At 54.5% G+C, this 26,520-nt stretch overlaps 1 protein-coding gene across 4 annotated transcripts in view; it reads right to left on the reverse strand.

The window, feature by feature from the left end:
• Window positions 1–6,480: 6,480 nt before the first annotated feature.
• The window catches only part of ADAM33 (ADAM metallopeptidase domain 33), a 78,972-nt gene continuing 58,932 nt past the window's right edge, over window positions 6,481–26,520 (reverse strand). For all 4 annotated transcript variants that reach the window (XM_038399445.2, XM_038399446.2, XM_043512792.1 and 1 more), the window contains 15 exons: window positions 25,814–25,980; window positions 25,613–25,697; window positions 24,709–24,851; window positions 22,655–22,832; window positions 21,975–22,064; window positions 21,216–21,411; window positions 19,677–19,785; window positions 16,825–17,029; window positions 15,861–15,938; window positions 14,723–14,831; window positions 14,026–14,173; window positions 12,999–13,101; window positions 10,451–10,684; window positions 9,615–9,769; window positions 6,481–7,628 (listed from right to left, as the gene is read on the reverse strand). In XM_038399445.2, coding sequence (XP_038255373.1) covers window positions 7,577–7,628; window positions 9,615–9,769; window positions 10,451–10,684; window positions 12,999–13,101; window positions 14,026–14,173; window positions 14,723–14,831; window positions 15,861–15,938; window positions 16,825–17,029; window positions 19,677–19,785; window positions 21,216–21,411; window positions 21,975–22,064; window positions 22,655–22,832; window positions 24,709–24,851; window positions 25,613–25,697; window positions 25,814–25,980 — 2,052 coding nt within the window. In that variant the 3' untranslated portion in view covers window positions 6,481–7,576. The remainder of the gene's footprint in view (window positions 7,629–9,614; window positions 9,770–10,450; window positions 10,685–12,998; window positions 13,102–14,025; window positions 14,174–14,722; window positions 14,832–15,860; window positions 15,939–16,824; window positions 17,030–19,676; window positions 19,786–21,215; window positions 21,412–21,974; window positions 22,065–22,654; window positions 22,833–24,708; window positions 24,852–25,612; window positions 25,698–25,813; window positions 25,981–26,520) is intronic.

The following is a 26,520-nucleotide window of genomic DNA, read 5'->3' on the forward strand; positions in this document are numbered from 1 at the left end:
TGAATCCAGAGTTTGACCAGCTTTAGGAAACACTGCAAAGCTCTTCTTTGAAAAGGCCTTTCCACCATCTGTGACACCTCCTTCTATTCCCAGATCTCTTCCAAGCCCCCCTATCTTCCCCAAAACCCCCAACTGGAGTTCTGACCCCAAAAAGGGAGATGGGCCAGAGAGTCCATGGAGACCACTAGGGACTTGGCTGTTGCTCTTGATATTATGTGGAAGGGGCCCAGATACCATGGTGATGGGCAGTAGACTAAAACCCTAAGATAGAATCCCCAATTTTAAGGCCAATGATAGAAGATACCAAATAGTCTAGAAAAGGGAGATTGGGAGCTTCTGTTCTCCCTCTCTCATAACACAAGAAAAAGGGGACATTAAATGGAATGGAAAGGTGGCAAATTCAAAACTAATCAAAGGAATATTTTTTTCATGCAAAGCTGGGGTTAGTGTGCAGAATGCACTGCTACAGAATGTTTCTGAGGCCAAGTATTTAGCAAGATTCAGAGGGAACAGGACATTTCTATGGATTGCAAGAATGGCCAGAGTTATGAGTACTGACAAAAAAATTTGGAAGGCAGATATGAGGTTCAGGATTTAAACCGATCTCCATAAGGGATTAGATCTTCTTCACGGGGAGTAGATTATCCCATAGCTGCCTATTTTGGGGTTCTTGCTTCTTCCTCTGAAGCCTCTGGTGCTGACCCCCATCTGAAACAGGATGCTGGGGTAGATTGCCCATGGGTCTGATCCCATCTAGCAATGCCTACTCCAGTATGTCCTGCCTTTCCAAAGCACTATTGGGAATTATGGGCCAGTTTATTTCCTTCATGCCATGCTGGTGGAAAATCATTGACTGCAAAGAAGAACCATTATCATCAAATCTATGTGATGGATGGGAGACTCAGTTGAATTTCCTGTACATAGAGACTTTCCTCTGGACATCTCAAAGGGCTCTGAAAATCTTAAGCCTCCTGTGGGGTGAGTACCAGTCTCATTTAATACATGGGGGGAAAGGAGGCACAGAGGGGAAACTGGATTGGCTGGGAAGAGAACCTTTGCCAAATCCCCAGATCTGTAACCCTTTGGGAGGTTCAAAATTTGATCAGCAGAACAAGTTCTCATGTGTGTCACACGGCTTCCTGCTTTACATTCATGGGAGTTTAAGTGAGTAAACCAGGTGTGCCTCCTCTTTACACTCAGCTGAGCGTGTGCTGCTCGGCAGAGGTTTCACCAACCTGGGAAGCTCCTTTGAATCTTGGTCCGCTGTCCAGGGAAGTGCTGGGGTGCTTTTTGGAGCTTTCACCACGAGCTTCTGAGGTACCAGAGCTTGCAGCAGACCCCCTTATGAAAGGCAGAATTTGGATGGAGAGTACTTCAGTCTCAGTCAGTCATCACAGATGTTCAGCATGCTTCATGACCACCTACATGCAGAATAGGATTAGAGATGGGAGGGAAAAGCCACTTAGGATGGTCCCTGCAGAACTGTAGACACAATGTGTAGCTGGCTGCGAGCAGAATGTTTCCTTTTGCAGTCATCTGCCGCCACCAGGTGGCTGGCTTGTGAAAACGACCCAGTTTATTGAACCCAAGTTAAATCCTTTCACTGGCAGGTGCTTAAGCATGCGATTCCAGTTAAGCCCCCACTCAAGTACTGTTCTAAATAGAGGCCTCTGGGGGCTAAACTTCGGGGCTGTGCTATACTGGATTTGGGGGGAGCTCCTAAAGCAGCACCTGGGAATGCACCACTCCTATTCAGGGTTCAATGTGGCTCCCCTGTTTACGGATATTTTCCATCAAGTGATGGAGAACAGAGTGCGAGAGGTTTCCAGCACAGGACAGAAAAGCAGAACAGTGTGCCAAGCTCCCCAGGAAGAAGTTGCTATTCTGCCCCGTTGCACAGCAAGGAAAGAGGACTCTGATGGTTGCAGCACTCTTTGGGGCATGGCAGCTCAGCCAGCACAGAGATCCATCCAGCTGAGGAATGCTCTCCCAGAGGAAGGGGTGGAAGAGTCATTGTTTGGAACATTTAACCCAGAACTGAATGGCCCAGAGAAGGGATATTTGGAGCTCCTGATCTCCCTGTATGACCACATAAGATCAAGGGGATATTCAAGGAAACCAAAAGGTGGCAAATTCACAACTGATCCAAGGAAACACTTTTCCATGCAAGGCATCATTGGCCTGCGGAACTCACTGCCACAAAAGATGTCATTGAGGCCAAGAACTTAGCAAGACTTTAAAAGGATTGAATGTTTATCTGGATAATAACAATAGCCAGAGTTATAATAGTAATGCTGACAAAAAGAGATTTGGCAAGGAGATACAGCCCCTGGCTGCTGGAGAACCCAATAGGGTTTGTCTGTCTCCAACACCTCAGCCTTTGTAATTAAGACTTAAGCACAGCAGCAAACATTTAGCTCTTTGACCTACTGCTAAACATCAATATTGACCAGGTTTTATAAGCAGCAGAGGGCAGAAAACGCTCAGTCTTGCTCCATCAGGACTGAATTGGGCCAGGTTCTCAAGGGCAGTCCAGCCCCTTTGCATTGCTCAGGGGGCACAAAGGAGCTGGATCCTGGCTAGCTAGAATCCTCTGGGGAGGGAGGTGAGGGCTCAGTTGGTATAATGTTGGCAGAGCTGGCTCCTGTGCTGACTGCCCCTTCCCCAGCCTGGCAGATGGGGTGTGTCAGAGGAGCAGAGGTGGATTGTGGAGCCCTGGGCCAGAGCAAGTGCAGTCGCACCCCTGCTTCCTCCTCCTGCTGGGGAGTGGGGTCAGGATGCAGGGGCACCCATTTTTCTGGGCCCGCCCCCAATTGGCCGGGGCTCCAGTGGCTAATCCGCCACTGTTGAGGAGGGAGGGCAGAGCTCACACCAATCCAATCCTCAGTTAGCATCAATGAGAGCCACTATTAGGCTTTTCTAGCTCATCCTGGGACCAGCGCAGATCAGGCCACAGAATCAGGAAGCTGGAGCCAGCTCCCTACGATCCCTCCCCCCGATGCAGGAGAGAATCAGCCCCTGGGCTCAGCTGGGAACATCAAGCTTCAAGGATCCACATGTTGGCTGGAACTCGGTTCAGCCGGAGCGAGAGGCGCTGCAGTTCACTCACACGGAGACCGGCTCCTCCAGCCGCACCTACCTGGCCGAAGGTGTCCTTTGCTGGAAGGTTTGGCTGGGCTGCCTTCCCTTTGGGGAGGGCGGCCACTTGCTCTGTCCTTGGCTGAGGTAGGAAGGGACTGGAAGAAGCCAGATGGGTAACGGGGGCTGTCAAATACATAGGGAAGGGTAACCACCTTTCTGTATACAGTGCTATAAAATCTCTCCTGGCCAGAGGCAAACCCCTTTCACCTGTAAAGGGTTAAGGAGCCAGGATAACCTCGCTGGCACCTGACCACAATGACCAATGAGGAGACAAGATACTTTCAAAGCTGGAGGGGGGGGAACAAAGGGTCTGTCTGTCTGTGTGATGCTTTTGCCAGCAACAGATCAGGAATGCAAGCCTTACAACTCTGTAAAGTCAGTAAGTAATCTAGCTAGAAAATACCTTAGGTTTTCTTTTGTTTAATGACTTGTAAAATAAGCTGTGCTGGAGGGAATGTATAATCCTGTTTTTGTCTTTTTGTAACTTAAGGTTTTGCCTAGAGGGATTCTCTCTGTTTTGAATCTGATTACCCTGTAAGGTATTCACCATCCTGATTTTACAGAGAAGATTCTTTTACCTTTTCTTTCATTAAAATTCTTCTTTTAAGAATCGGATTGCTTTTTCATTGTTCTTAAGATTTAAGGGTTTGGGACTGTGTTCACCTGTACCAATTGGTGAGGATTCTTATCAAGCCTTCCCCAGGAAAGGGGGAGTAGGGCTTGGGAGGGGATATTTTGGGCAAAGACGTCTCCAAGTGGGCTCTTTCCCTGTTGTTTAAAACGCTTGGCAGTGGCAGCATAGGTTCAAGGACAAGGCAAAGTTTGTATCTTGGGGAAGTTTTTAACCCCAGCTGGTAAGAATAAGCTTAGGGGGTCTTTCATGCGGGTCCCCACATCTGTACCCTAGAGTTCAAAGTGGGGAAGGAACCTTGACAGGGGCCTTGCAGACAAGCTCATTTATTCTCTGCTCAGAGTGGGCAGCTCCAGAGCGGTGGAAAGCCAGCGGAAGAACAGAATGCAGCCCATCCCCCACACCCACCAGCACTGAAAAAGATGGAGTGGATTTGAACCCGTGCTACCAGGAAGCTCGTATGGGGCGTCAAGACCACTGAGCCACCTTCTGGAGCCTGGACCTTGCTCTCTGAGCAGCCTGTGATTGGTCACACTTTTTTCTCCCCAGTTATCTTGGAGCTGCTTCCTCAATTTTAAGGCCAGAAAGGACCCTTAGACCATGTAGCCTGCCTGCCTGGAGCTCACAGGCCCTGACGTTTCCCCGGCACACCCCTTTAAGGAGCCCCATTACTTGGGTTTGACTAAAGCATCTTCCAGAAAGCCTGGATTTGAAGCCACCAAGAAATGGAGAGTCCACCACTTCCCTGGGTCATTAACGGCCAATTACTCTCCTTGCTCAAAACTGTGCCTGGATTTGTCTGGCTTTAACATCCAGCTGTTGGACCATGTTCTGCCTTTCTCGGATAGATTCTTCTTCCTGTCCATGGCGAGCAGCAGCAGCCTGAGCCTTGGCTGGACGTTCAATGCCTTGCGTGCTGAGAGGCAGAGGTGACTGTGTGCAGGGAAAGCAGAGTTGGTTTTGGACCTGACTCTCAGATGCTGGGGGATCCGGGTACAGGAGCTCTGCCCCATGCAGGTGATCGTACCCGTTCCCCAGAAAAATCAAATAAATTTGGTGATCCAGTTTTAAACAGCTGGGGGTAGGAAGGCCCTTTATTGCTTTGTGACTTTTGTTTGAGGAGGAAGATGAGCTGGGTTTGTGTCTTCAGACTAAAGGAGCAAACACCTGTCCACAACTGGCTGCAAAAGTCTTTGCATCAATCGGGGGATATGACAGAGGTCTATAAAATCATGACTGGTGTGGAGAAAGTAAATAAGGAAGTATTATTTGCTCCTTCTCAGAACACAAGAACTAGGTATCACCCAATGAAATTAATAGGCAGCAGGTTTAAAACAAACAAATGGAAGTATTTCTTCACACAACACAGTCAATCTGTGGAACTCTTTGCCAGAGGATGTTGTGAAGGCCAAGACTGTAACAGGATTCAAAAAGAACTAGATAAATGCATAGAGGATAGGTCCATCAATGGCTATTAGCCAGGATGGGCAGGGATGGTGTCCCTAGCCTCTGTTTGCCAGAAGCTGGGAATGGGCGACAGGAGATGGATCACTTGGTGATTACCTGTTCTGTTCGTTCCCTCTGGGGCACCTGGCACTGGCCACTGTCCGAAGACAGGAGACTGGGCTAGATTGACCTTTGGTCTGACCCAGTATGGCCGTTCTCATGTTATGTTCCTGAGTCACAGGAACCCAGCCCGCAAGATCTATCAGGGGACAATCCTCTCTCTGCTACAGCCCGGGTGGCTCATGAACACAGCCGACAATTGCCAGTTGTCTGTGGTACAGAAGGGTGGAAGCTGTATACTGCGCGCAGAGCTGGGCCACCCGTGGGGCCTGAGGAACACTAAGAGAGGGCAGTGGTGCAAATACACACGTTAGCTCATCACACACTGCTGGTTGTTCTCATAGACTCAGCTTCTCTCTGCTAGACCCTGCCCTCTAGTCCCCACAGTCAGTCAACTCTTCTTCGTTACAATATTTCAACAGTAAAGATTGTACTGTCCTCACACTCCAGCTGCTCCCTGCCATCTCCCCTGGGGTCCGCTCCCCAGCTCAGCCCTGCTCTGTTGCAAATGCTTTCCTACAGATTTCCAGTCTCTGAAGACTTAGGGGGTCATGGTGGATGATTGGCTGAACATGAGCTCCCACGGTGATGCTGTGGCCACAAGGGTTAGTGCAATCCTTGGCTATACAAACAGGAAAGTCTCGAATAGGAGCAGAGAGGTCATTTCACCTCTGTATTTGGCACTGGTGCGACTGCTGCTGGAACACTGTCCCCAGGTCTGGTGCCCACAATTCAAGAAGGATGTTACTAAATTGGAGAGGGTTCAGAGAAGAACCACGAGAATGATTAAACCTGCCTTACAGTGATAGACTGAAAGGGCTTAATCCATTTAGCTTAACAAAGAGAAGGTTAAGGGGTGAACTGATCACAATCCGTAATTACCTCTGGCTAATAGACCTGGTTGGGGTGGATTCTCCATTACTGACAATCTTTAAATCAAATGGATATTTTTCTGAAGGATAGGATCTAGCTCTCTGGCCTGTGATATACAGAATGTCAGACTAGCTGATCACAGTGGTCCCTTCTGGCCTAGGAATCTGAGAGCAGGTTGAGAATTGAGAGCCTTGACAACTGCACTTTGTGACTGAAGTGCCTGGGGGACGGCGGTGATTCAGATCGAGCAAAACGAAAGAACGCAAAGAGACTGGAGAAAGGCATTGTTCTCACTTCAGAGACCCTGACGATGTCAGGTGTCATGTCATAGGAAAGTGACTCAGACATTAAACACATCGTAATACTTCGCAGCACCTTCCATCTGAGGATCGTAAAGCCCTTGAGAGACAGTTTGTCAAACCTCACAACACCCCTGTGAGGTAGGTATTATTACCCCATTTTACAGATGGGGAAACTGAGGCACAGGGTGGTGCAGCGAGTTGGCCAAGGCCACGCAGTGAGTCAGTGGCAGAGTTGGGAGTGGGTCTCCCCAGCCCCCTGTTCTCACCACTGGTCCACACTTCTTCCCCCTTTTCATAATAAAACATTAGCAGCTCAGAAAGCAACTACATGGCTTATACCATATGACGGGAACAAAGCACGTGGCTGGGGAACCCCCCGTTCCCTGAAATAGCCGTGCAGCTGAAACCCCGTTGCCACACGTGCCGCATGAGAGAAGCACTCCCAGCTGGCTCCTCTTCAGAACACCTTATTCTGCTGGACTCTCCATGATTGTCTCGGCCTTTCAGACCAGGAGGAAGCTGGGGAGGGTGACAACAAGGATCCTCCAGGGACACGCCAGTCAGACACCCCACCGCCAGGTGGCACCGTTTGAGTCGGTAATTGCATTGTCCCCTGGGCCGCATGGATCGCCGGTGCCAGCTGCGGTAACAACATCCAGCATTGGATTCTGATGGCGAGAGAGGCAAAGGTAGCTAGGCCCTGCCTTGGGACTGGTCACCAGTCTCTTCCATCAGCGCTGGCTGCTTAGGGGACCCAGATCTGCTGCTTTCCAGCCCAGCAGGCATGGCTGGGAAGGAGCAGAGTCTGGGTGATCCCCCTGGCAGGCAGCTGATGTGTCACGGTTAACCCCACAAGCTGCCCTGCCCACCCCACCCCAATGATATAGCTCCGTACCACTTTCCCCTCCCCCACACCCTCCCTCTTTTATGTGCAGAAACATTTCCCCTCATATAAAAATAGTCCTTTGGTATCCAAAAGAGCCCCGTCGCCCACAATAGTGCAAATGAGGAGAACCAGTTCGGGGAGCATGTGTGAGGATTCCTCTTGCTTTTTCCACGTTTGTCATTTCTTAAAGGGGAAGGAGGCGGACTGGACTTTGAATCCCGGGACAGGCCTAATGGAGAGAAAGAGAAAAATGCCACGTTCGAGAGAGCAGAAACCAACCGGCAATTGTGCAGCTCTTGGCATTGAAAGGGCTTCATAAACATCGAGCTCAAGTTCACACCTGTGCAGAAAGACGGCTCATGGCCCAGGCACCACCCAAGTCCTGCTGGCACCGGGGTCTGGCTTGTCTATTGAGACTGTAAGCTCTCCGGGGCGCTCCTTTGTGTTTGTGCAACGCCTAGCCGCATGGGGCCACATTGCTGGCTGACCCTTAGGAACTGCCGTAATAAATATGATTACCAGTGAGACGCCAGCTCTCTGATATGGGCCCGGAGTCACAGGGGCTGAGAGATCACTATGGCCTTGCCAGGAAAGGCAATATTACCGAGGTCCCATTTTACGTACCACATGGGAACGAGGCCCAGAGTGACTAAGGGGTTGTCTACACTGCATTGTAAACCTGGGTCTGTGGAACCCGGGCTTGTGAACTCAGTGTTTCGAAGCCCAGGCTGCATTGGAAACTTGGGCTTACAATGGGTGGACCCAGGTCTCACAGCCGTGCTAGCGTGTCCACATTGCGCTGCATCCGCACTGCACAATGACCAGGCTTGGACCCAAGCCACAGCAAGACTCAGTCTCTGACTCACCCCTCTAGCAATGTCCTGGGACCTGGAGCCTGAGTGCTTGTTGACCCGAGTCAGACTGATTTGTGTGTGGATAAAAGGGGGGGGCCTTGGCTGAAACCTGAATCAGAGCCCAGGCTTAGGCCAGGTCTACACTCAAAAGTGAAGTCGACCCAATCACATCGCCCAAGGGTATGAAAAACCCACACCCCTGAGTGACACAGTTAAGCCGACCTGCCCCCCCCAGTACAGACAGCTCTGGGGCAACGATGGAAGAATTCTTCCGATCGAGCTACTGGTTCTTGGGGAGGTGGATTACCTATGCCAACAGGAGACCCCCTCCTATCACTGCAGCAGAAGCGTTTCAAGTGCAGACATGCCTATAGCGTGGAGTGGAGACATATGGAAAGTGATGTGCCCAAGGTCACAGAGGGAGTCTGTGGCAGAGCAAAGGATTGAACCTGCAGTTCCCCGCTCCCCAATCCAGCCTGTTAACCACAAGGCCATCCTTCCTGCTGGCAAGGCAAGCTCCCGCCACAGAGTGCAGCGTCAGCGAGATGGCTGGAAGGGGGAAGGGCGTGGGCAGGGAGGAAAAGGAGGAACAGCCCGGTCCCCTTGTTACTGCTTTCTGTGTTCTGGGCACATGGCAGGGAACAGGCCCCAACCCTGCACACCCCCCTACCCTCCAGGCCTCTGGGCAGAGCCTGGCAGGTTGCGGGCAGCTGAGGCTGAAGGAAGATGCCATCTGACTGTACAGAAAGTTCCCATGCCACAGCCCCTTTGCCCGGGCCTCTGAGCGCAGCCCCAGATGGGCCCTTCCCCACCAGGGGCCTCTCAGGCAGCGAGAACTTGCTCACCCTTGCCCCATGGTGCCCCTCCAGCCACACAGAGCATTTACTAACTCCCCATAGTGCTTCCTTAAGCCATCCAGCTCCCTCCCCCAGACTGCCCCCCGGACCATTCTCCTGGCCCCTGCTCAGCCCCAGCACACTGACCGTCCCCTCGGGCACTCCATCAGGCTGCCTTTGCCCAGACTTCCCCCATCACCACCAAGTGCAGCCTCCTGGGCCAGTCACCTGGCACCCCGCAGCCCTGGGAGACTTGCTGACGTGGGCCCCCTCTCAAGCCCCACGGACCATTTGCCTGGGCCCAGGAGCTGCTGGCCGCCTGCTCCCTGATGTTACACGCTCACCTGCAGCTCCTCCATTACTGCTGTAGCAAGGGAATGGGACCCTGCTCTCGACAGCTGTGGGGGGGGGGGGGAATCAGACCTCTCCTGGTGGCCTCAGCCCCAGCATGCTGTACCATGGGATCCTGCCAGGACGCAGCCAGGCAAGGGGGCAGCTGAGCCTCGAGCTTTACTCTGGACTTACTTGGTTAGGTACCTGGCAGAGCTGGCCCCTGCCGCCTTGAAGTTGATGGGAGGGACCGTGACCAGCAGGGTCCGTCCTGGTGCGGAGGAAGGTGTTTTGGCCAGGAGAGGGCTCCCCGGCAGAGGCCGGCGAGGGGGCCCGTGCTTTGAGACGATCTAGAGGAGACCATGGTAGAAGCAGGTGTCAATCCAGCAGATTGTCTGTCCCAGGAACAGTCCCCAGCTGCCCACAACACAGCCTCTCCAGCTGCAGGACAGAGCTGGGGCTGCTGGAGACTAGAAATGGGGTATTGCTATACATGCGGTGCCCCAGGGGACCCAGGCGGACTTCAAACCCTCTCTTGCTGCCGTATATGGCTAGCTCTGCCCGCCACTGCAACACAGCCACCTCTGGGGGGCGGGGGGACCCAGAGGCTGTTTAACTCGGCCCAGCACCTCATTGGAAAGAGCCACGGAGGCAAAAATCCCTTCTCGAGGGGGCTAGGGGTGGGGCGGAGGCCCCGGGGCAGAGTCTTGTTCTGCGGACAAACAGGCAGTCAGCACGGCAGCCTCTGAGGCTGCCAGCCACCAGCCCCGTGTGCACAAGGCGGGGTCTGAACCCAGGACCTTGGTGTCTAGAAGCATGAGCCTCTACCTCAGGAGCTAGTGTCAGCTCAGAAGCAGATAAGCCGCTGTGCGTGGCCTCACCCCAAGAGGGGGACAAAGAAACCCAGCAGTAGCCTGGGTCCTAGCAGCATTGCATGGGTCCCGGCTGACAGAGGACAACTCATCGTACTCCAAGAGGGACCAACACAGCAACTGAACCCCTGTGCGTTGGGGGTGACCAGGGAAACTCACCACAGGGGTCCTCAAGGGGCTGCTGGGAAGAGGCTTCTTTGGAGGCAGCAGCTTGGGTTGGGAGCCGAACGTTTTGGCTGGAACGACGGGGGACTTGCCACCAGGAGGTGGCGGCCTGGACGGCTTGAGGTCTCGGTGGGGCTGAGCGGCTGGGCTGGGAGACGGGCGAAGCGGGTGGACAATGCTGATGGGCTGGGAACCGTTCGGCTTGAGGGGGAAGATGCTCCTGGCTGCCTGCAAGGCCGGAAGAACAAACAAATGGAGACAAACCTAAGGCCCAGGTCCCCGGTCACTGGGAGGGGACTACTCTCAGCGGGCATACAGGAGTCCAGTGCCCATGTGTTCCTCTGCTCCTGTGCGTGTTGGTGCTCAACTGTTCCTGCCTCTTCGCCTTCCCTTCTCCCTCACGTGACTGAAGGCCACGCTCAATCTTTGCAAGTGGAGTGGAACATAGCGCTTTGGGACTGTCGCCCCAGGAGAGGGACTAGGAATAGCGACTACCTTGGAAGTATCCAGTCCAGATTTTCCACCAGACCCAGTGGATTCTGGGATAGGACAGGACCAATGTTCCCTCTAATTTTTTCCATCCATGTGCAGAAAAAATTGTGTTATGCACACCAAGGAATGTGTGGATGTGCGCCACTAGGAGAAACAAAAAACTTAGATACAGTATATATATTTTTAAAAAAGTTTACCATAGGGATAATTACTCCAGCCAGGACAGGTTAGGCTTTATAGAACTCACTACTCAAAGAATTAAATTTAAGTGTAAGAGAAATAAAAATTATGAAATGCATAGACCAGTCAAAACACTAAAATAACACACCTTGAAAGAATAAAATTACAGAGAATATATGCACGTTGCAGGAAGTACCAAGAAGTAACAACAACAACACAAGTGTGTTGGGAGGTGAGTGTGAGAGTGTGTGTGTGAGAGTGTGTGTGTGAGTGAGAGAGAGACCCAGAGACAGTGTGGGTGGGGAGAGGGGCTGCTGGGGAAGTTTCTGAGAGACACCATGCGCTCTCTCTTTGAGGCACTCACTAAAAGCTCTCCTGCTCTGTCCTGACTCCCCTCCCAGCTCTGCGGAGATGGGGTACATGGGCAGGGGAGGGGGAGGGAGAGAGACTATGTGATAAGCTGGCTGCAGGGGAAGGCTTAGAGACCATGTGCTGTCTCTTTAAGAAAGGCACACTCACTCACTCTCCCTAGTTCAGATCTCAGACTGCAGCAGTTCCAAGTCCCGAGCCAGGCTGTCCCCTCTCCCCTGCTCTGCAGAGATGCGGTACAGGGGCGTGGGGACACTCTGACGTCAGCATTCCCCCCCGCCGCACTCTGCACAGCCAGCAGGAGGGTCCCGGGAGCAGCTGCAGGAGCAACATGGCTGCAAAGCAGCGGGGAGAAGGGGCACCTGAACACATGCTGCCAGATGTGCGTGTTCTGCTAATCAGCTGCATGGCACTTGAATCTCTCCTGGGCGGCCACCCAGCTGCGCAGCTTAGGGGGGACACAGGACAGGGGAGTTGCAGACTCCATGCAGCCCTTCAGCCAGAGCAGACATGCTCACTAAACCCAAGGCTTCTTTCCATCGTATTGATTCCAAGTGCCAGCACTGGAACAGAACGACAAGCAGCGAAGCTGTCCGCAGTTGCTGAGATTCAGTGTCAACTCCTGGCCTTGAGCCATTAAAGGAGAGTCATTTGCAACCTCTGCTAAGCTGCACCTTCGGGATGTAGTTCTAACCTGCTACAACTGTCCACCCCCCACCCCACCCCACCCCAGCCCTTTGCCAGGTTGTCCCGGAGAAGATGGGACTTAGGGGAATGGTTCAAAAAGTGAACCACTGTTTAAAGGGCAGGGGTGAAAAGCAAATCAGTACTGGAGGAAGAGGCCTTGGTGGGAAAAGGAGCCATGTGACTGGATTATAAGGGTCTTGTCGTTATTTATGAGAGCATAACGTGTTTTAGCTGGGTTATGAGTGACTGGAAGCCTTCATTTAATGCAACAGTCACTCGAACACCAGCCAAGTTGCAGATTCTTGGCACAATTCTGGTCTTCGTTACGCTGCTTTTTTCTAAAAGCTGTGCTCTAGGAATTATTGTGGGATAGCTCACCAGCCTGCGTTACACAGGAGGCCAGACTAGATGATCACAACGGTCCCTTCTGGCCTGGAGTCTGTGGTGTAAATCTGAAGTGACTCTTGGCTTCGGTGGAAGTTATTCTGGATTTAGAGCAGTGAAATGCAGAGCAGAATCTGGCCCTTCAGCCGCAATGCTAATGAAATAAACCCTGGCCACATACACCCAGCCACCAAGGTTACTAGAGGGTGTAGAACCCAGGACCTCCAGCACCAATAAAACTACAAGCCCTGCCTATTGAGCTCCAGGAATCACATTACTAGGTTCTGTTGGGTAGCAGATTTAGAGGTGTTGGAGCCAGCCGCTAGAGAGAGACGTGAGTACAAACTCAAGAAGCTAGAGCACCACTCTAGGAAGAGGAGACGTAAACTTGGAGTAATCGGTCATGCAAAGATCTGAAGCCCCCACTTACTTTGTTAGTGCCGTTGGCAGCTTTACCAGAGGAGGAAACATCCTGCAAGCTGAAAGCCGCGTTCGAATGGCCCCTGGTTCCCTTCTGATGGATGGCTCTGTTCCTGCCCCCAATCACAAATGGAAAACACAAGCTATAAAGAAAATCAAATGCTTTGCAATAGCTGCCCTCATGGGTGTTGGCTGTCAGACCCCAATATGGACAAGTGAGCCATAAGGGGAAGAGAGTACGGTTACACGGCTGCTTTTAATACCCGAGGGAAGGTAGCATTTTCACTGAGGCATATTCTGAATGTGCCAGGAATTTAAATCGACAGATGGGGCTGATTTCCTTTGCTGTTAACCATGTTTTTAAATATTTGGGTGCCGCTCAGAGAGGAGAGGAGAGGATAGGGACCAGACAGAAAACATGAAATGCTGAACTGATCTAGTTCTGGTCTGACACCGAAAACGTTTGCAGTCCCCTAGGAACAGAAGATGACACATGGATGGAGGTAGGCAGTGTTCATGTAGGATGCACCTGAGTCTAGTGGATCATTCCTGCTCAGTGCTTTGGAGGAGAGATGCAAACTCCAATTCAGCCAGGGGAAAATCCCTTCCCAACCTCAAATCTGGCTATCAGTTTAACCCCATGCATGCAAGCAAGAACACACATTCTGATCTCACATTAGTGTATATTACAAGTAACTCCACTAAAGTGACACCATGTGAAACTGGCATTAGATCAGATCAGAGGTAGACCCAGATTTTTTAAAGATATTTAGGAGTTGCAGGTGACTGTCAATGGGATTTTGGCTCCTAAGTGTCTAAATCCCTTCTGACAATGAGATTTCAGCTCCTAAATCAGGTAGGCATTGCAATGCTGAGCACAGCAGTGCCTAAATGCCTTTAACAATTTGGGCCCTATGCCCTATACCTCTAACCCCACCCATTCTCTCCCCCAGTGAGTTGAGGCACAGAATCAAATAACTGTGGGGGTCGCTGGGTCCTCAAGGGGAAGATGGTCTCTGGCTCCATCAGTCGCTCACCTGCGCGTCTCCTGGCTCTTCCTCGTGCTCTTTATCCATTTGCTCAAGAGCGAGTTCTTCCGTCTGTAGCACCAGTAGATCCCCAAAGCTGTGGCAGGGAGGATCAGCAGGAAGATGAGCAGCAGGGCTATCAAGATGGCTTCATGGTCTGGGGAGGGGGGGAAGTGGAGAAATGAGGAGGGGGCTTGAAGTTGCATCAGCCCCTTACATTGGGGGTGGAAAACACCCCCTCCCATTTGACAGGCAGACGTCAGAGCAGTTCGGCTCTGCAGTGCAGCTGCGTAGAAAACAGCGATCTGTGTCCATCCCCTTCCATTGCACCTCGTAGGAGTTCACAGCAAACCAGTACAGAGCCACCTTCTCTGACCGCCAGCGCTGCAAACCCAGACCCTGATACCTTTGGTGTGGGCCTAAGCTGCACACGCAAAACAGCATGCCCAATGTATGCCCCCCCCCCACAGGGCAAGCTGGAGTTGCAGGCACATCCCTGCAAACAGCCTGTAGCACCTGCTTTCTCTCTCCGCCTCACTGTTCTTGTGCCTCTGGCATGTTAACAGAGAGAGAGGCTCCATGCTTCACTCCCACCTCCCATCCCAGGGAGTGGCCCGGCTTTGAGCTGAGGGGGGTGTGTGGAAGCCCTGGGGTCACTGCCCTGCCCCCCTCCACCTCGGGCCACCGGCCTGACATCAGAACTCACTGTCATGCTGCACAGGGCCGCTGTCCACGCTGCCCCCCAGGCCCGGCTTCTCGCAGTATGGGGGGGCCCAGCCAGCACTGCAGTGGCAGTTCTTGTTGCTGTTACAAACCTACAGGTGCAGGGAAAGGGGGTCAGGGCCAGGGCAGGGTAATGGTCAATAGCAGACTGGCAAGAGGACAAAGCACAAGGAGATGAAAAGCCGGTGATGAGCTCCCACAGGCAACCAACACCAGAGGAGGCCCAACTGGGGAAGGAGGCATAGCCATGGTTAGTTTCAGCCTTCCCAGGCTCCACCTCCCCAGGAGAGCTCTGAGAGCAGTGACAGCAGCACTGGAAGAGCTCCAGACCATCCGTCTAGGTGCCTCTCTCACAGCCACCTTGGAGCACCCACGGTTCTGGCCAGGCTAGTCTGTAATCATGGGATCAAACCAACGTCCCTGTTGGCTGTCTCTTTCCCCCTCCCAGCAGGGTGAAGTGCTTGAGCCATTTAGCGGCCCACCCGGACATCTGCAGGTCCAGCTCCGTGGACTTGGGCGAGGCAATGCTCGGACGTCGCATCGTTAAACCAACTGTGCTCTGGAAGCCCTTTTCTTCACTCATGCTCTGGAGAGGGGATTTGTTCCTGCAGAACTTTGCACTCCACCCAAACTGCTCCAAGTTCACTCACCCTCTACTTACCAAGGAGCCCTTGGGGACTTGCTGGGAAGATACTGACCTACGATACCAGAAGCTCTGGATTCATATCGCAGGGAGCCCTGCCTCTGGAGACCAAAACTTCATCACCTTTAAACTTTTCATCAGACTGGCTCCTTCTGGCCTACAACTCTCCCTCCTGCATGAAGGTCTCAGCCTGGCTTCTGAGCATAGCTGGATGCTAAGCTGACAGGCATCTGAACCACATTCTGACCACTCCAAAACTGAGAAGAAGTTCAGATCTAGAACCCAGGCTCTTAGAACCCTGGTGATCCAACCTGTCCCCCCTCAAATTCGACCCCAGACTCAAACAGACCAACTCAGCCCCATCTCTACTTGACATGGATGCAAAGGGCAGGTGACCACTTGGGAGTGAGACGCTCACCTCACTGGAGAACCTGAGCCAACCTCAGGACTCCACCAAAGCTCTGGGATGGTTACTCACCCCGTGGCCATGGCACTGGGAAATGCACTTCTCCAGCTCAAAGAAGGAAGCATTCTGGCACCTGCGATCCTTGCAGACCTGAGTGAAATGAGCGAGTGGGGAGTTAGTGGGGAAGGACCTAGGAGTTCAGATAGGAAAATGTAACCTTGCATTCCTCAGCTAGGACTCCTGGGCACCTAGACAACTTGGGAGATGGAGCCTCCAACCCGTCACTCCGCAGTTGTAAGGTGCAAACCCCAATAGTATCTCAGACACTTCAGACCCGATTAGCAAATCCAGTCCCTTCCGCCCTGCCTCCTCCCTTCTCCGCAAGCTTCGGCTGGGACCCCAGAGCGCCTCCCAAGGGTTCAGTCGGGGTGATATTCCCAGCATGCCAGCAGCACAGATCCACTGCTCCACTTTGGAAACTCATTCCTAGTTTAACTGACTTGGCTGACTTCCTTCGTGAAGCGTGTGGAGATGTGGGGTGAGCAATGCTGCCCGAGGACGAGCAATGCCCCTTCGCCCCCCCATATCCCCGTCCCCGCATGTACAAACGCGTGGGTTGTGCTGGGATGTTCTGAGCTGAATTCAGCACTGGAAGGACAGGATCACATTGACGGCCCAGAGACTGAAGTCCTCTCTGGCTAGGGCTCCCCACCAGCCTTGATCTCTCCCACCACCGTGCCTCCACCCTGACCTGCAGAGACCATCTCTCTGGGTCTGGAGGGAGCTCAGCCCCATGGCCCAGCCAGTCCTGCCTGCCAAGCAGGAGGCTAACTCATGCCCCCTGTGGTGGTGGGGGCACTGTATCTCTGAGGCCCGTATTCAGGCCAATTCCCTTCAGCTGCAGGAGCGAAGGGGATCAGGAGCCCCTCTGTGTCCTGCATCGTCCTGCCCAAGGCTCTGCTGGGTGAGTCTCCAGGAACCAAAGACCACAGTGTCCTCCAACCGCTCAGGAAGCGGGGGGTGGGGGAGCGCTTACCATCCCATCCCCACACTTGGTCCCCGTCATCACCAGGCCGGGGTCCGACAGGTCCCCCTCGTCGTCCTTGGTGGCGTACATGAAGGTGCCTCTGCATTTCACCTCCCGCCCGTTAAAGCGGATGGTGGTGTCCATGGAGACGGTGTTGGTCCCCTTGGGTTTCCTGGCCGAGCTCTGGCACTGGATCTTGCCGCACTTGGCGTCTCTAGGAAGAGAGGCACCAAGGTTACCTAACGGGCCCTCGCTGGTCGAGCTGAACTCGTCGAGTTATCGGCCCCCACACCCCGGTACCAGAGAGGATCGGGATGTGCTGTAGGAGGAGCTCAACAAAGCAAGGGGTTCTGGGTAATTCATGAGTTGTCTGCTTAAGCACGTGGCATCTGTTGTCTCGCATGACACTGCCCGCTAGGCCCAGGGCCCAATTCCAGAGGAGTCAACTGCCCATTCCCCAGAAACGCTCAGGCCCCAGAGCGTTTTCATTTGGACCCCTCTCCCTGCAGTGTTGTGAGACCCCTCACTTGCCTAAGTGCCACCTCTAGCACCTGTCTGCCAGGGACGAGTCAACCAGCCCTGCCAGGGGATGGACCACAAACAATTCTCTCTCCACACCAGACACAGCCCCAGGGCGGCATGAATGTCTTCACGGAGAGGTTGCATGCTGTTAGGATATAGCTATTCAGGCCTGTCTGTGAAGGCCTAAACTCCAAGAATTTAGGTGTATTCTTATGACTTGGCTAGTTCTAGAGGTATAAAAGAAAGGATCAAAATCACTGTCTGCCGGTGTAAGGGCCTTCTCTTACTGTGACCGGCTGAAGCTCTGTGCTTAGGCTAAGGCCTCTGGCTAAACAGCAGAGGCAGCCATAAGCTGGGAAGTGACCGGTCACCTCCTCACATCCCAACCTAGGCACATTGAAAGAAGATGCTATTGGGCTGTTAGGATACAGTCCTGCCCTGATAATGCCCAGCGCCTCCAGAGAAAGGGAAGTGCCAAGAAGATGTAAAAGGAAACTTAGTTTGATAGCACCTGTCTGGCAAGAATTCACTTATCAATAGCTGGGATGTGAAATCCTCACTTCTGTGTTTGTTCTATCACTGTAGTCCCCATTTCCCTATTGTTTGTCTGTATAATCTCTGTCTGGTTCTGGGATTGTTTCTGTCTGCTGTATAATTAATTTTGCTGGGTGTAAACTAATTAAGGTGGTTAAATAATCACGTTACAATATGTTAGGATTGATTAGTTAAATTTCAGTAAAATGATAGGTTAAGGTATAGCTAAGCAGAACTCAAGTTTTACCACACAGGAAGTATGTGGGTGGGAGGAAATGGGAACAGGGGTGGGGAAACTGGAATCATGTTTAGCTAAGGGCAGGAATGGGAACAGGAACACAGGTAAGGCTCTGTGGTGTCAGAGCTGGAAAGGGGGACACTAAGGAAGGAAACTGGAATCACGCTTGCTGGAAGTTCACCCCAATAAACATCGAATTGTTTGCACCTTTGGACTTATGGTATTGTTGCTCTCTGTTCATGCGAGAAGGACTAGGGAAGTAAGTGGATGAAGGAATAAGCCCCCTAACACATGCTAACAATGGATCAATGCAGAACAGTTCCTCTCCAGTCACCTGTTTCACGCTCCGATACGATCACTGGCCTCTCGCCCACCGACCGGCAGGCACATAAGGGTGACAAACCTACAGCTGCTAAATCACAGAATCGTAGGACTGGAAGGGACCTCGAGAGGTCATCTAGTTCAGTCCCCTGCACTTGTGGCAGGACTAATTATCTAGACCAGTGCTACTCAAAGTGGTGGTCCGCGAGCCATCGGCTACTGGTCTGTGCGCACATTGGAAAAAAAAATTGCCAGTCCCCCACATCAGATAGCTTGAGCAGCGCTGATCTAAACTATCCCTGACAGGTGTCTGTCCCACCTGCTCTTAAAAATCTCCAATGATGGAGATTCCACAACCTCCCTAGCAATTTATTCCAGTGCTTAACCACCCTGACAGTTAGGAAGTTTTTCCTAATGTCCAACCTAAACCTCCCTTGCTGCAATTTAAGCCCATTGCTTCTTGTCCTGTCCTCAGAGGATAAGAACAATTTTTCTTCCTCCTCCTTGTAACAACCTTTTATGTACTTGAAAACTGTTATGTCCCCTCTCAGTCTTCTCTTCTCCAGATTAAACAAACCCAGTTTTTTCAATCTTCCCTCACAGGTCATGTTTTCTAGACCTTTAATCATTTTTGTGGCTCTTCTCTGGACTTTCTCTAATTTGTCCACATCTTTCCTGAAATGTGGCACCCAGAACTGGATACAATACTCCAGCTGAGGCTTTATTAGTGCAGACTAGAGCAGAAGAATTACTTCTCATGTCTTGCTTACAACACTTCTGCTAATACATCCCAGAATGACGTTTGCTTTTTTTTGCCACAGTGTTACCCTGTTGACTCATTTAGTTTGTGGTCAACTATGATCCCAGATCCCTTTCCGCAGGACTCCTTCCTAGGCAGTCATTTCCCATTTTGTATGTGTGCAACTGATTGTTCCTGCCTAAGTGGAAATCGGACACCATGCTACCTGCTAGGAGGAAGAATTGAGTCTGGCCTTCAGGAAGGAGGGAAGGAGAAACGAGGTTCTGGCTAAGGGAAGCCGAGACACTGACGCTGCTGGTGTGAGGATCGAACTCAAGATCTTCAGCACCGGGAGCACATGGGGCCTCCCCCTGAGCTGCTGGGGATCTCCAGGAGCTTGGAGTGAGCAGCAGGCTGTTACCACAGGAGCCAGCTGCTCGGGGGAGCTGTGATCACACTCACTAAGCTGGTGTGTTACACGTGTGGGTGTGAATCCCCAGCGCCCACCTCCGGTCACATTTCACGTAATGCCCCTGGCTGTCCTTGCCGCAGTTCCCATAGGTGTCGCCGGCTGTGTTGACATCTTGGAAACAGGCGTCGGGAGCTGGCCAGGCGCCTGCAGGGGAGAAGAATCAACGCGCCCTGAGCAATCCTGCGTGCAGACCCCACGCTGTGGGGGTGGAAAGCCAGAGCGAGGGTGGGAAGGCTCAGAGGTTGGAGCCATGTGGAGCAGCCTCTGGAGGTTCAGCTGCTCACACAGACCCTTGGGTTTGCAATGCGGAGCTGGAAATGCCCGGGGTGCGGGATCTCCCCAGAAACGCTTGCAGCTCCGGCGTCAGGCAGCGCTTGCACCCAGGCTGCACAGAGGCGGCATGGAGACTCGGGGGGAAGAAAAAGGAGCTGCTTTTGCTCTGTGGCTTCGTGGAGGAATTCAGTCTCCAGGGCCATTTCCCCTGCTGCACTGTGCAGTACACAGCCCGGTCCCGCAGGTGGCACTAACACCACAGTAACGGGAAGATTCTCCATCGGTTTGGGAAAAGTGGACAGGCCAAGCGCGAAGTCTCACACCTGCTAATCTGTAGCCTATGAGCCAGGCTCCCCCCAAGGCCCACTGCTCCGCCCGGACCTAGATGACCAGGGTGCCCTGGCTGCCTATCATTAGCGTGTCTGAACTGGCGTGCGGAGCCGGAGCGCGTGGGCAGCGCGTGTGGGCGGGGGGATGCAGCGTGCACCTGGCGTGCGCATGCAGCATGCACTGGGATTGAAGGGTGGGTGGGCAGCATGTCCCACGGAGGTGCAACGCAACATGCAGGTGTCTTGTGTGTGGGGTCTTGCCTGGGGGGTGCCGTGTGTGCACTGAGGGCTGGCGAAAGAGTGTACCCTGTGGGGCACACTCCCCTGGGGGATGCGACTGGGGCCTGGACCAGGCCCCACAGAGGGCAGGGAAAGAGCGCCTCCTCCAGGCCCCAGCTGCCGGCCATGTCCAGTGTTCCGCTCCCACCCCCCCCGGCTCCAGCTGTGGCCCCCTTACCCTGTCCACAGTCTCCCCTCCCCCCCGGAGCTGCGGCCTCACTCTCAGCCCCCGCTCGCGGGGGGCGGGGGGGAGGGCCAGGAAGTAAAAAGTTCAGGGACCACCGGGATACAGATGCCATGCAAGCAGAAGAGCACGCACAGTGTTTGTGGAGGTGGCTGGCGCGTGGCTGAGCGGGTTTAACGCCCACCCCAGTGACACAGGAGCTAGAGAACCTCCATATGGTGGGAGGGGGCTGGCCAAACACCCACCCCAGGCCTAATGCAGCCAGACCTGCCCTGGGGAGCTGTGGCCCCAGCCTGGAAACACGCTGCCCCTTGGGCCTGAACATCACAGGCTCGACCCGACTGCAGGGGAACGTCGGCGGATGCACTGGCTGGGCCCGAGGGCTGGCAACAGAGAGGCCAACGGCTGGGCAAGCTCGGAGCCGTCTGGTGTGTCCCTCCCCACCGCCAAAGCCAGGTGCGAGCCCTGTACACGGAGCGAGGAATGGAATGGGAGGGAGCCGGGCTCACCTGGGCCCCAGAGCTGCACGCATTGCTGGTGATGAGTCAGGCACATGCCGTTGCTGCAATACGCGTCCCCGCTGGCGCAGGCTGAGCCATCCAGCAGGTACACATTGCCGGGGCAGAAGGGCGAGGCCCCCGTGCAGTATTCAGGGAGGTCGCAGGATCCAGCCGGCTCCCTGCACATGGTCCCAGCTGTCTTCAGCTGCCAGAGCCGGAGGAGGAGAGAGACATTTGCACCTCGGTCCCATCAGCCGCAAAAAACCCTTTAGCCGTGCCCCCCTCGTAGCCACACCAGTTAGCCTGGTCCCCTGAGCCCACAGTGGGGTGAGTTGGAGGCTGACTGGCCGCTGGACTGACCACTCCATCAGCACTGGGATTAGATCTACTCCCTCCTGATCCCCCCCCGCAGGGCCCAGCCGCTGCAGCATGGTCAGGGCCAGACGAGGACAGGAAATCCAGGCCTCCTGACTCCCAGCCCCATGCGGTAGCCATAGGAGCAGTCAGCAGGGATTCCTGGCCATCGGAGGGCTAATGGGCAAGAGCCACCATCGTGGTAGCCAAGGGGACTGAACCCAGGCCCTCCAGAGCCAACACAAGAACAGGTTGAGCAAGAGGATTACGCTGGGATCCGCAGCCCCTTGCTGAGGGTCAGGCCCAGAGGGGGGCTCTCTTCCTCAAACCCAATCCTACACAGAGCCGTCTGCTCCCACCTCCCTCCCCCTGCACCGAGTCCGGCCAGCCCCCGGCCCAGCTGGGCGAGGTTACCTGGCAGCTCTGACAGCAGTCCCCGTGGGCGCACTGGGCTCCGGCCTTCAGCGTGCAGTTGTGTGCGTTGCAGCAGGGGTTGGTGCACTCCTGTACGGGGAGAGCCAGCCACAGGGATCAGCTGGCTATTTGGCCTTTCTCAAGCTGACCCTGGTCATTTCCTTTCACCCCACCACCACCCCAGAGCTGGCTTCTGGGGACCCTCCCCCTCTCCAAGATAGCTCTTCAGACCTCCTTAGGGGAAGATGCACTTCACTGAGGTCAGTATCATTACCCCTATTTTGCAGATGGGGAAACTGAGGCACAAGGTAGGACGCAACTTGCCCTACCTAGCGAGCGGGAAGGAGGACCCCCGGGTTAACAGCCTTCGGCCAGAACCTCGCCATGGTTCACACTGATTTCTCATTGACGACAGGTAGCGCCCAGAGGCCCCGTCAAGATCCGGGTCCCACTGTGCTAGGTTCAGCACAAACACATTGTAAGCTCTCAGAGTCAGAAAGTCTGATCTAAAGCCCACTGAATTGAACTGAATCCCCCCCCCTTCTGTCCCCTGTTCACTCCCCCTCCATCCACGAGGTGTTCTGCCCCTGCACTGCCCCGTATTGGGCACAGCAGATAATGGGGTGCCAGGTGCCCGCAAGGGCATGGCTCAGTTCTCCTTGCAGAGCCAGGGCACCTACCCCTAGCTCCCCACAGTCACACTCCTCCCCGTCCTCCAGGAAGCCATTTCCACACTTCTTGCCCACCACCAGGTCTTTGGTGCTGGGCATGTTGAAGAGACACATCCCGCCTCCCTTGTGGAAGTAACTCTCCAGCTGTCTCCTGCTGCAGAAGCTGAACACACGAGGGAACGGGTGGCTGCGGAGGGGAGGAGAGAGAGAGAGAGAGAGAAAGACGGGGAGATATTTAAATCGGAGCAAGCAGTTCCGAGGGGAGAAGAGAAGACACCTACACATGTGAGCCTGGCAGCCCGAATGCCTGGGAATTAGAGAGCACAGGGTCTTCAATGCACATGCGTGATATCCACCCCTAGGCCCCACTTAATCCCCCCACTTAATCCCTGTTTTGAAACAGGCCCTGTAGCTAGACTTCATAGTACTGGAGAGTAATGACCAAAGCGTCCTCCAGAGCAGGGTACATGGGCAAGCAGCCTGTGAGGTGCTCAGGTATTACAGTGATGGGAGCCAGAAAAGTTCCTAAGGTAGATTACTCCTGGGGGAATTCTGCACCACTGCGCAAGCGCAGAATTAATGTCCCCCACAGATTTTACTCTTTCCCCACAGAAAAATTGATGCACACGTCCCTCCTGGGTAGCAGGGGGTGGGTCTAGTTTGAGTATCGGGAGCAGCTGGGGGAGACATAAATCGCCACCTCAGGGGATGGGGATGGGCTCTCTCTGTCCCTCTCACTCACTATTGCGATGCGCCCGGAGCTGGGGAGGGGCAGGGCTAGGGATGCCATGGCTGGTGGCTTCTACTGTGTGCCCCAGGGCCAGGGCCAGGTCAAAGTCAGACCTGCCTCTGGAAGTGTCCCCCGGCTGCAGGAAGTTCCCCAAGGAACCCCAGCTTCCTCCACCAATCACTCCCCAGCTGTGGGGAGGAGGGGTCACTGTACGAGGAACTGCCCCCCCTTCTTCCCAACCCCCATGTATCTGGACCACCCCACATTCAGAACCCTGACGCCGAGCTCCACCCTCCCTGCACCTGGATCACCCCACCAAGCCCCCCACATCCAAACCCCATCCCACCAAACCCCAACCAGCTGCAGCCAGACCCCACCCCACTTAGCCTCACTCCCCCAGCACCCAGACCCCCACACTGAGCCCCAACCACCTTCACCTGGATCCCCTGCAGAGTCCCTAAATCAGCGGTTCTCAAACTTTAGCAACCTGAGGACCCCCATTTTGATTTTAAAAATTTTTCAGAGCCCCCAAAGCCTCCGCTCAGCCCCAGGCCCTATTCCCACTGTACCCCTTCCCCCAAGGCCCCACCCCCACCACACCTCTTCCCACCCCCACTCCTCCCCCTCCCTCCCAGCACCTCCTGAACATCGCTGAAGAGCTGTTCCCCAGTGTGCAGGAGGCACTGGAGGGAGGGAAGGAAGGAAGTTGATCAGAGGGGCCCACGGACCCCCTGGAGTGACCTCGCCGACCCCTATGGGTCCACAGAGCCCAGTTTGAGAAACGCTGACCTACGTAACTGAAAACGATGTGACTGTATTGTGCCTATTTTGACGAATCACATATTGTCCGTAGAATTTTTAATTTTTTGGTGCAGAATTGCCTCAGGAGCAGCGGATAGATAGAAACCCCTTTCAGGGGAGACCCGCGAAGCAGGAACTTGGGTCTTCAGAGGGGGAACGGCTAGTGAGTTTGCCCATTCAGTGACTCTGTGGCTGGGTCCGTACAGAAACCGCCGGTGTCAGCGAAAGCACCCGATGCAAGCGTGGGGAGAGCGTGCCCCGCCTCACCACAGAAACGAACAGAGACTCCGGCTCTGGAGAACAGCTCCTGTTAAACACCCTCCAGCCACTGGAAAGAGAGACGCGACCACACGTGTGTGCGGGCCTGAATGGAGGGTAGCGGTAAAACACGCACCAGCCGCGCCGTGATAACTCAGACCCGGTGATCATCGCTATGCCGGACTCTGGTAAGGGCAGCAGCCCTGGGGCCTGCAATGAACAATGCACCCGGGGCAGCCGCGGGCAGCTGTTCCCTCTGCCGACACCCTCTCACCCGGTGGCAGCGGCCATGACGCAGCCTCCTTGAGCCGGGGTGGCCTCCACGCAGCAGCCCTCGCTGTCGTGGCTCATGCCGAAGTTGTGCCCGATTTCATGAGCCATGGTGGCGGCTGCTCCGATCGGCAGGTCCGAGTGGTCCTGGTGCAGAGAAGGGGAGGGACGAAGACAGCATCAGGGCCTCCGCCATCCAGGCTGGGGAGAGCAGCTTGGCCTGGTAAGAGAGCTGGTGCCACTTGGCTCAGAAGGGCTGGGATTGTGCCCCCGATGGAGAGGAAAGCAGAGGATGCCCGTGGCACCTCAAGGCTGCTCTCCGCCTGGGATCCCAGCTCTGAGGAGTATGGGGAACCGAGATGTGGAACGGAGCCAGAGTCAGAGATCAGGGCCTGTGCTCCTGTGTCGAGATTTGGACCCAGAGCTTCCCATGAGGTGGTGTCAGATCTGGCATCGGGGTTCAGCCCCTTATGAAATACAACCCCAGCTCCGAGTTCCCCTAAGTTCTGGGGCGTTTGGGTGCAGGGCTCAGGCTCCAATGGCGGGATTGTGTCGCAAAGCTCAAGGGGGACCCCAGGATCTGGCCATCCTGTGAACAAGCACCACAGCCTCGGACCACAGAGCGAAAGGGCTCCAGCTGACAGAGGAGCAAGATCCACTAAGCTCCTACAGCTACTGACGCTGCTCAAGAAGGCCTGGGCAGGAGGAGGAGCGAGCAGCTCAGGAAACACAAGGCCAGGCAGTTCTAGTCTCAGATTCCACGGGCACCGGCTCTGGAGGCTGCTAACTTGGCCCAGGAGAAGAGGGAGCTGCAATGACTTAACCCCAGCAGGTGGGAGGGAGCCCCGGGGGGGGGGAGGAGGGTGCCCCAGAGAGCGAGGGGATCATGGGAACCCCTTTCTCCTTACCGCGCTCACACCTCCAGAGTTCTCTGCACTGCACATCCCCTCCAGCGGGGCCATCCCGATGGTCGTCCCTCGGAAGGTCCTGCCGCTGTCCAGACATGCACCGGAAACGAGAAGGGATGGGGTGGGGGGGCTCATGTTAGTGTGCCCTGGTGGCAGAGCGCTCGCCTTGGGAGACACCCACAGAGAAACCAGGGGACTCACGTCAGCAGCTGGGCATTGTCATGCTTCTTCCGAGACCTCAGCATCTTCTTCCACTGCAGGAAGGACCACAGGGTGGCGTTGGCGTCGCTGGTGACCATGCACTGGTCCCTCTCCGTCCACACCTCCAGGCCGACGAGGGCCACTTTGATATTCAGAGACCTGTAAAACTGAGCGGGGGGGGAAAGGGAGGAAGACGACCAAACAGTGCTTCACAGCTGGGCCTCCGGCAGACTCCTCTGGATTCAGATCCCCTCTGCCACGCTTCCCTCCCCACCCCATGGGGCAGAGGCCGTCATGCGTTCAGGTCTCACGTTGCTCGAGGACACACTGGTACTGCGAGTCCTATCTGCAGTGATCCCCTAAGGGAAGAGCTGAACCTTAGCCCCCTAGCAGTCTGTACCCTCGACACGGTGGCAAGGCTTGTGCCAGTGGGAGCCACCCAAACTGGACAGGCCAAAGGGCAGGGACCAGATGAAGATCAGGCTGCTGGCCACTTCGCTTGGGGTGCCATAGCCCTGCTCCTGCCCTGAGCCACGCTGATGGCGCAGGAAGGATTCAGACTCAGTGGCCCTGTGACTTAATCGAGACACAACAACACCGGGAACCTTAGGGATAGGCCAGGGGCGCTGTCTAAGGCAAAGGTTTGCCTATCCGGAGTGGGGTCCTCAGCTCAAGTCTCAGCACTGTGAGCCTGGCGCCCGGGGACG

The sequence above is a fragment of the Dermochelys coriacea genome, chromosome 4 (genome assembly GCF_009764565.3).
Source record: "Dermochelys coriacea isolate rDerCor1 chromosome 4, rDerCor1.pri.v4, whole genome shotgun sequence".
Taxonomy (NCBI): domain Eukaryota; kingdom Metazoa; phylum Chordata; order Testudines; family Dermochelyidae; genus Dermochelys; species Dermochelys coriacea.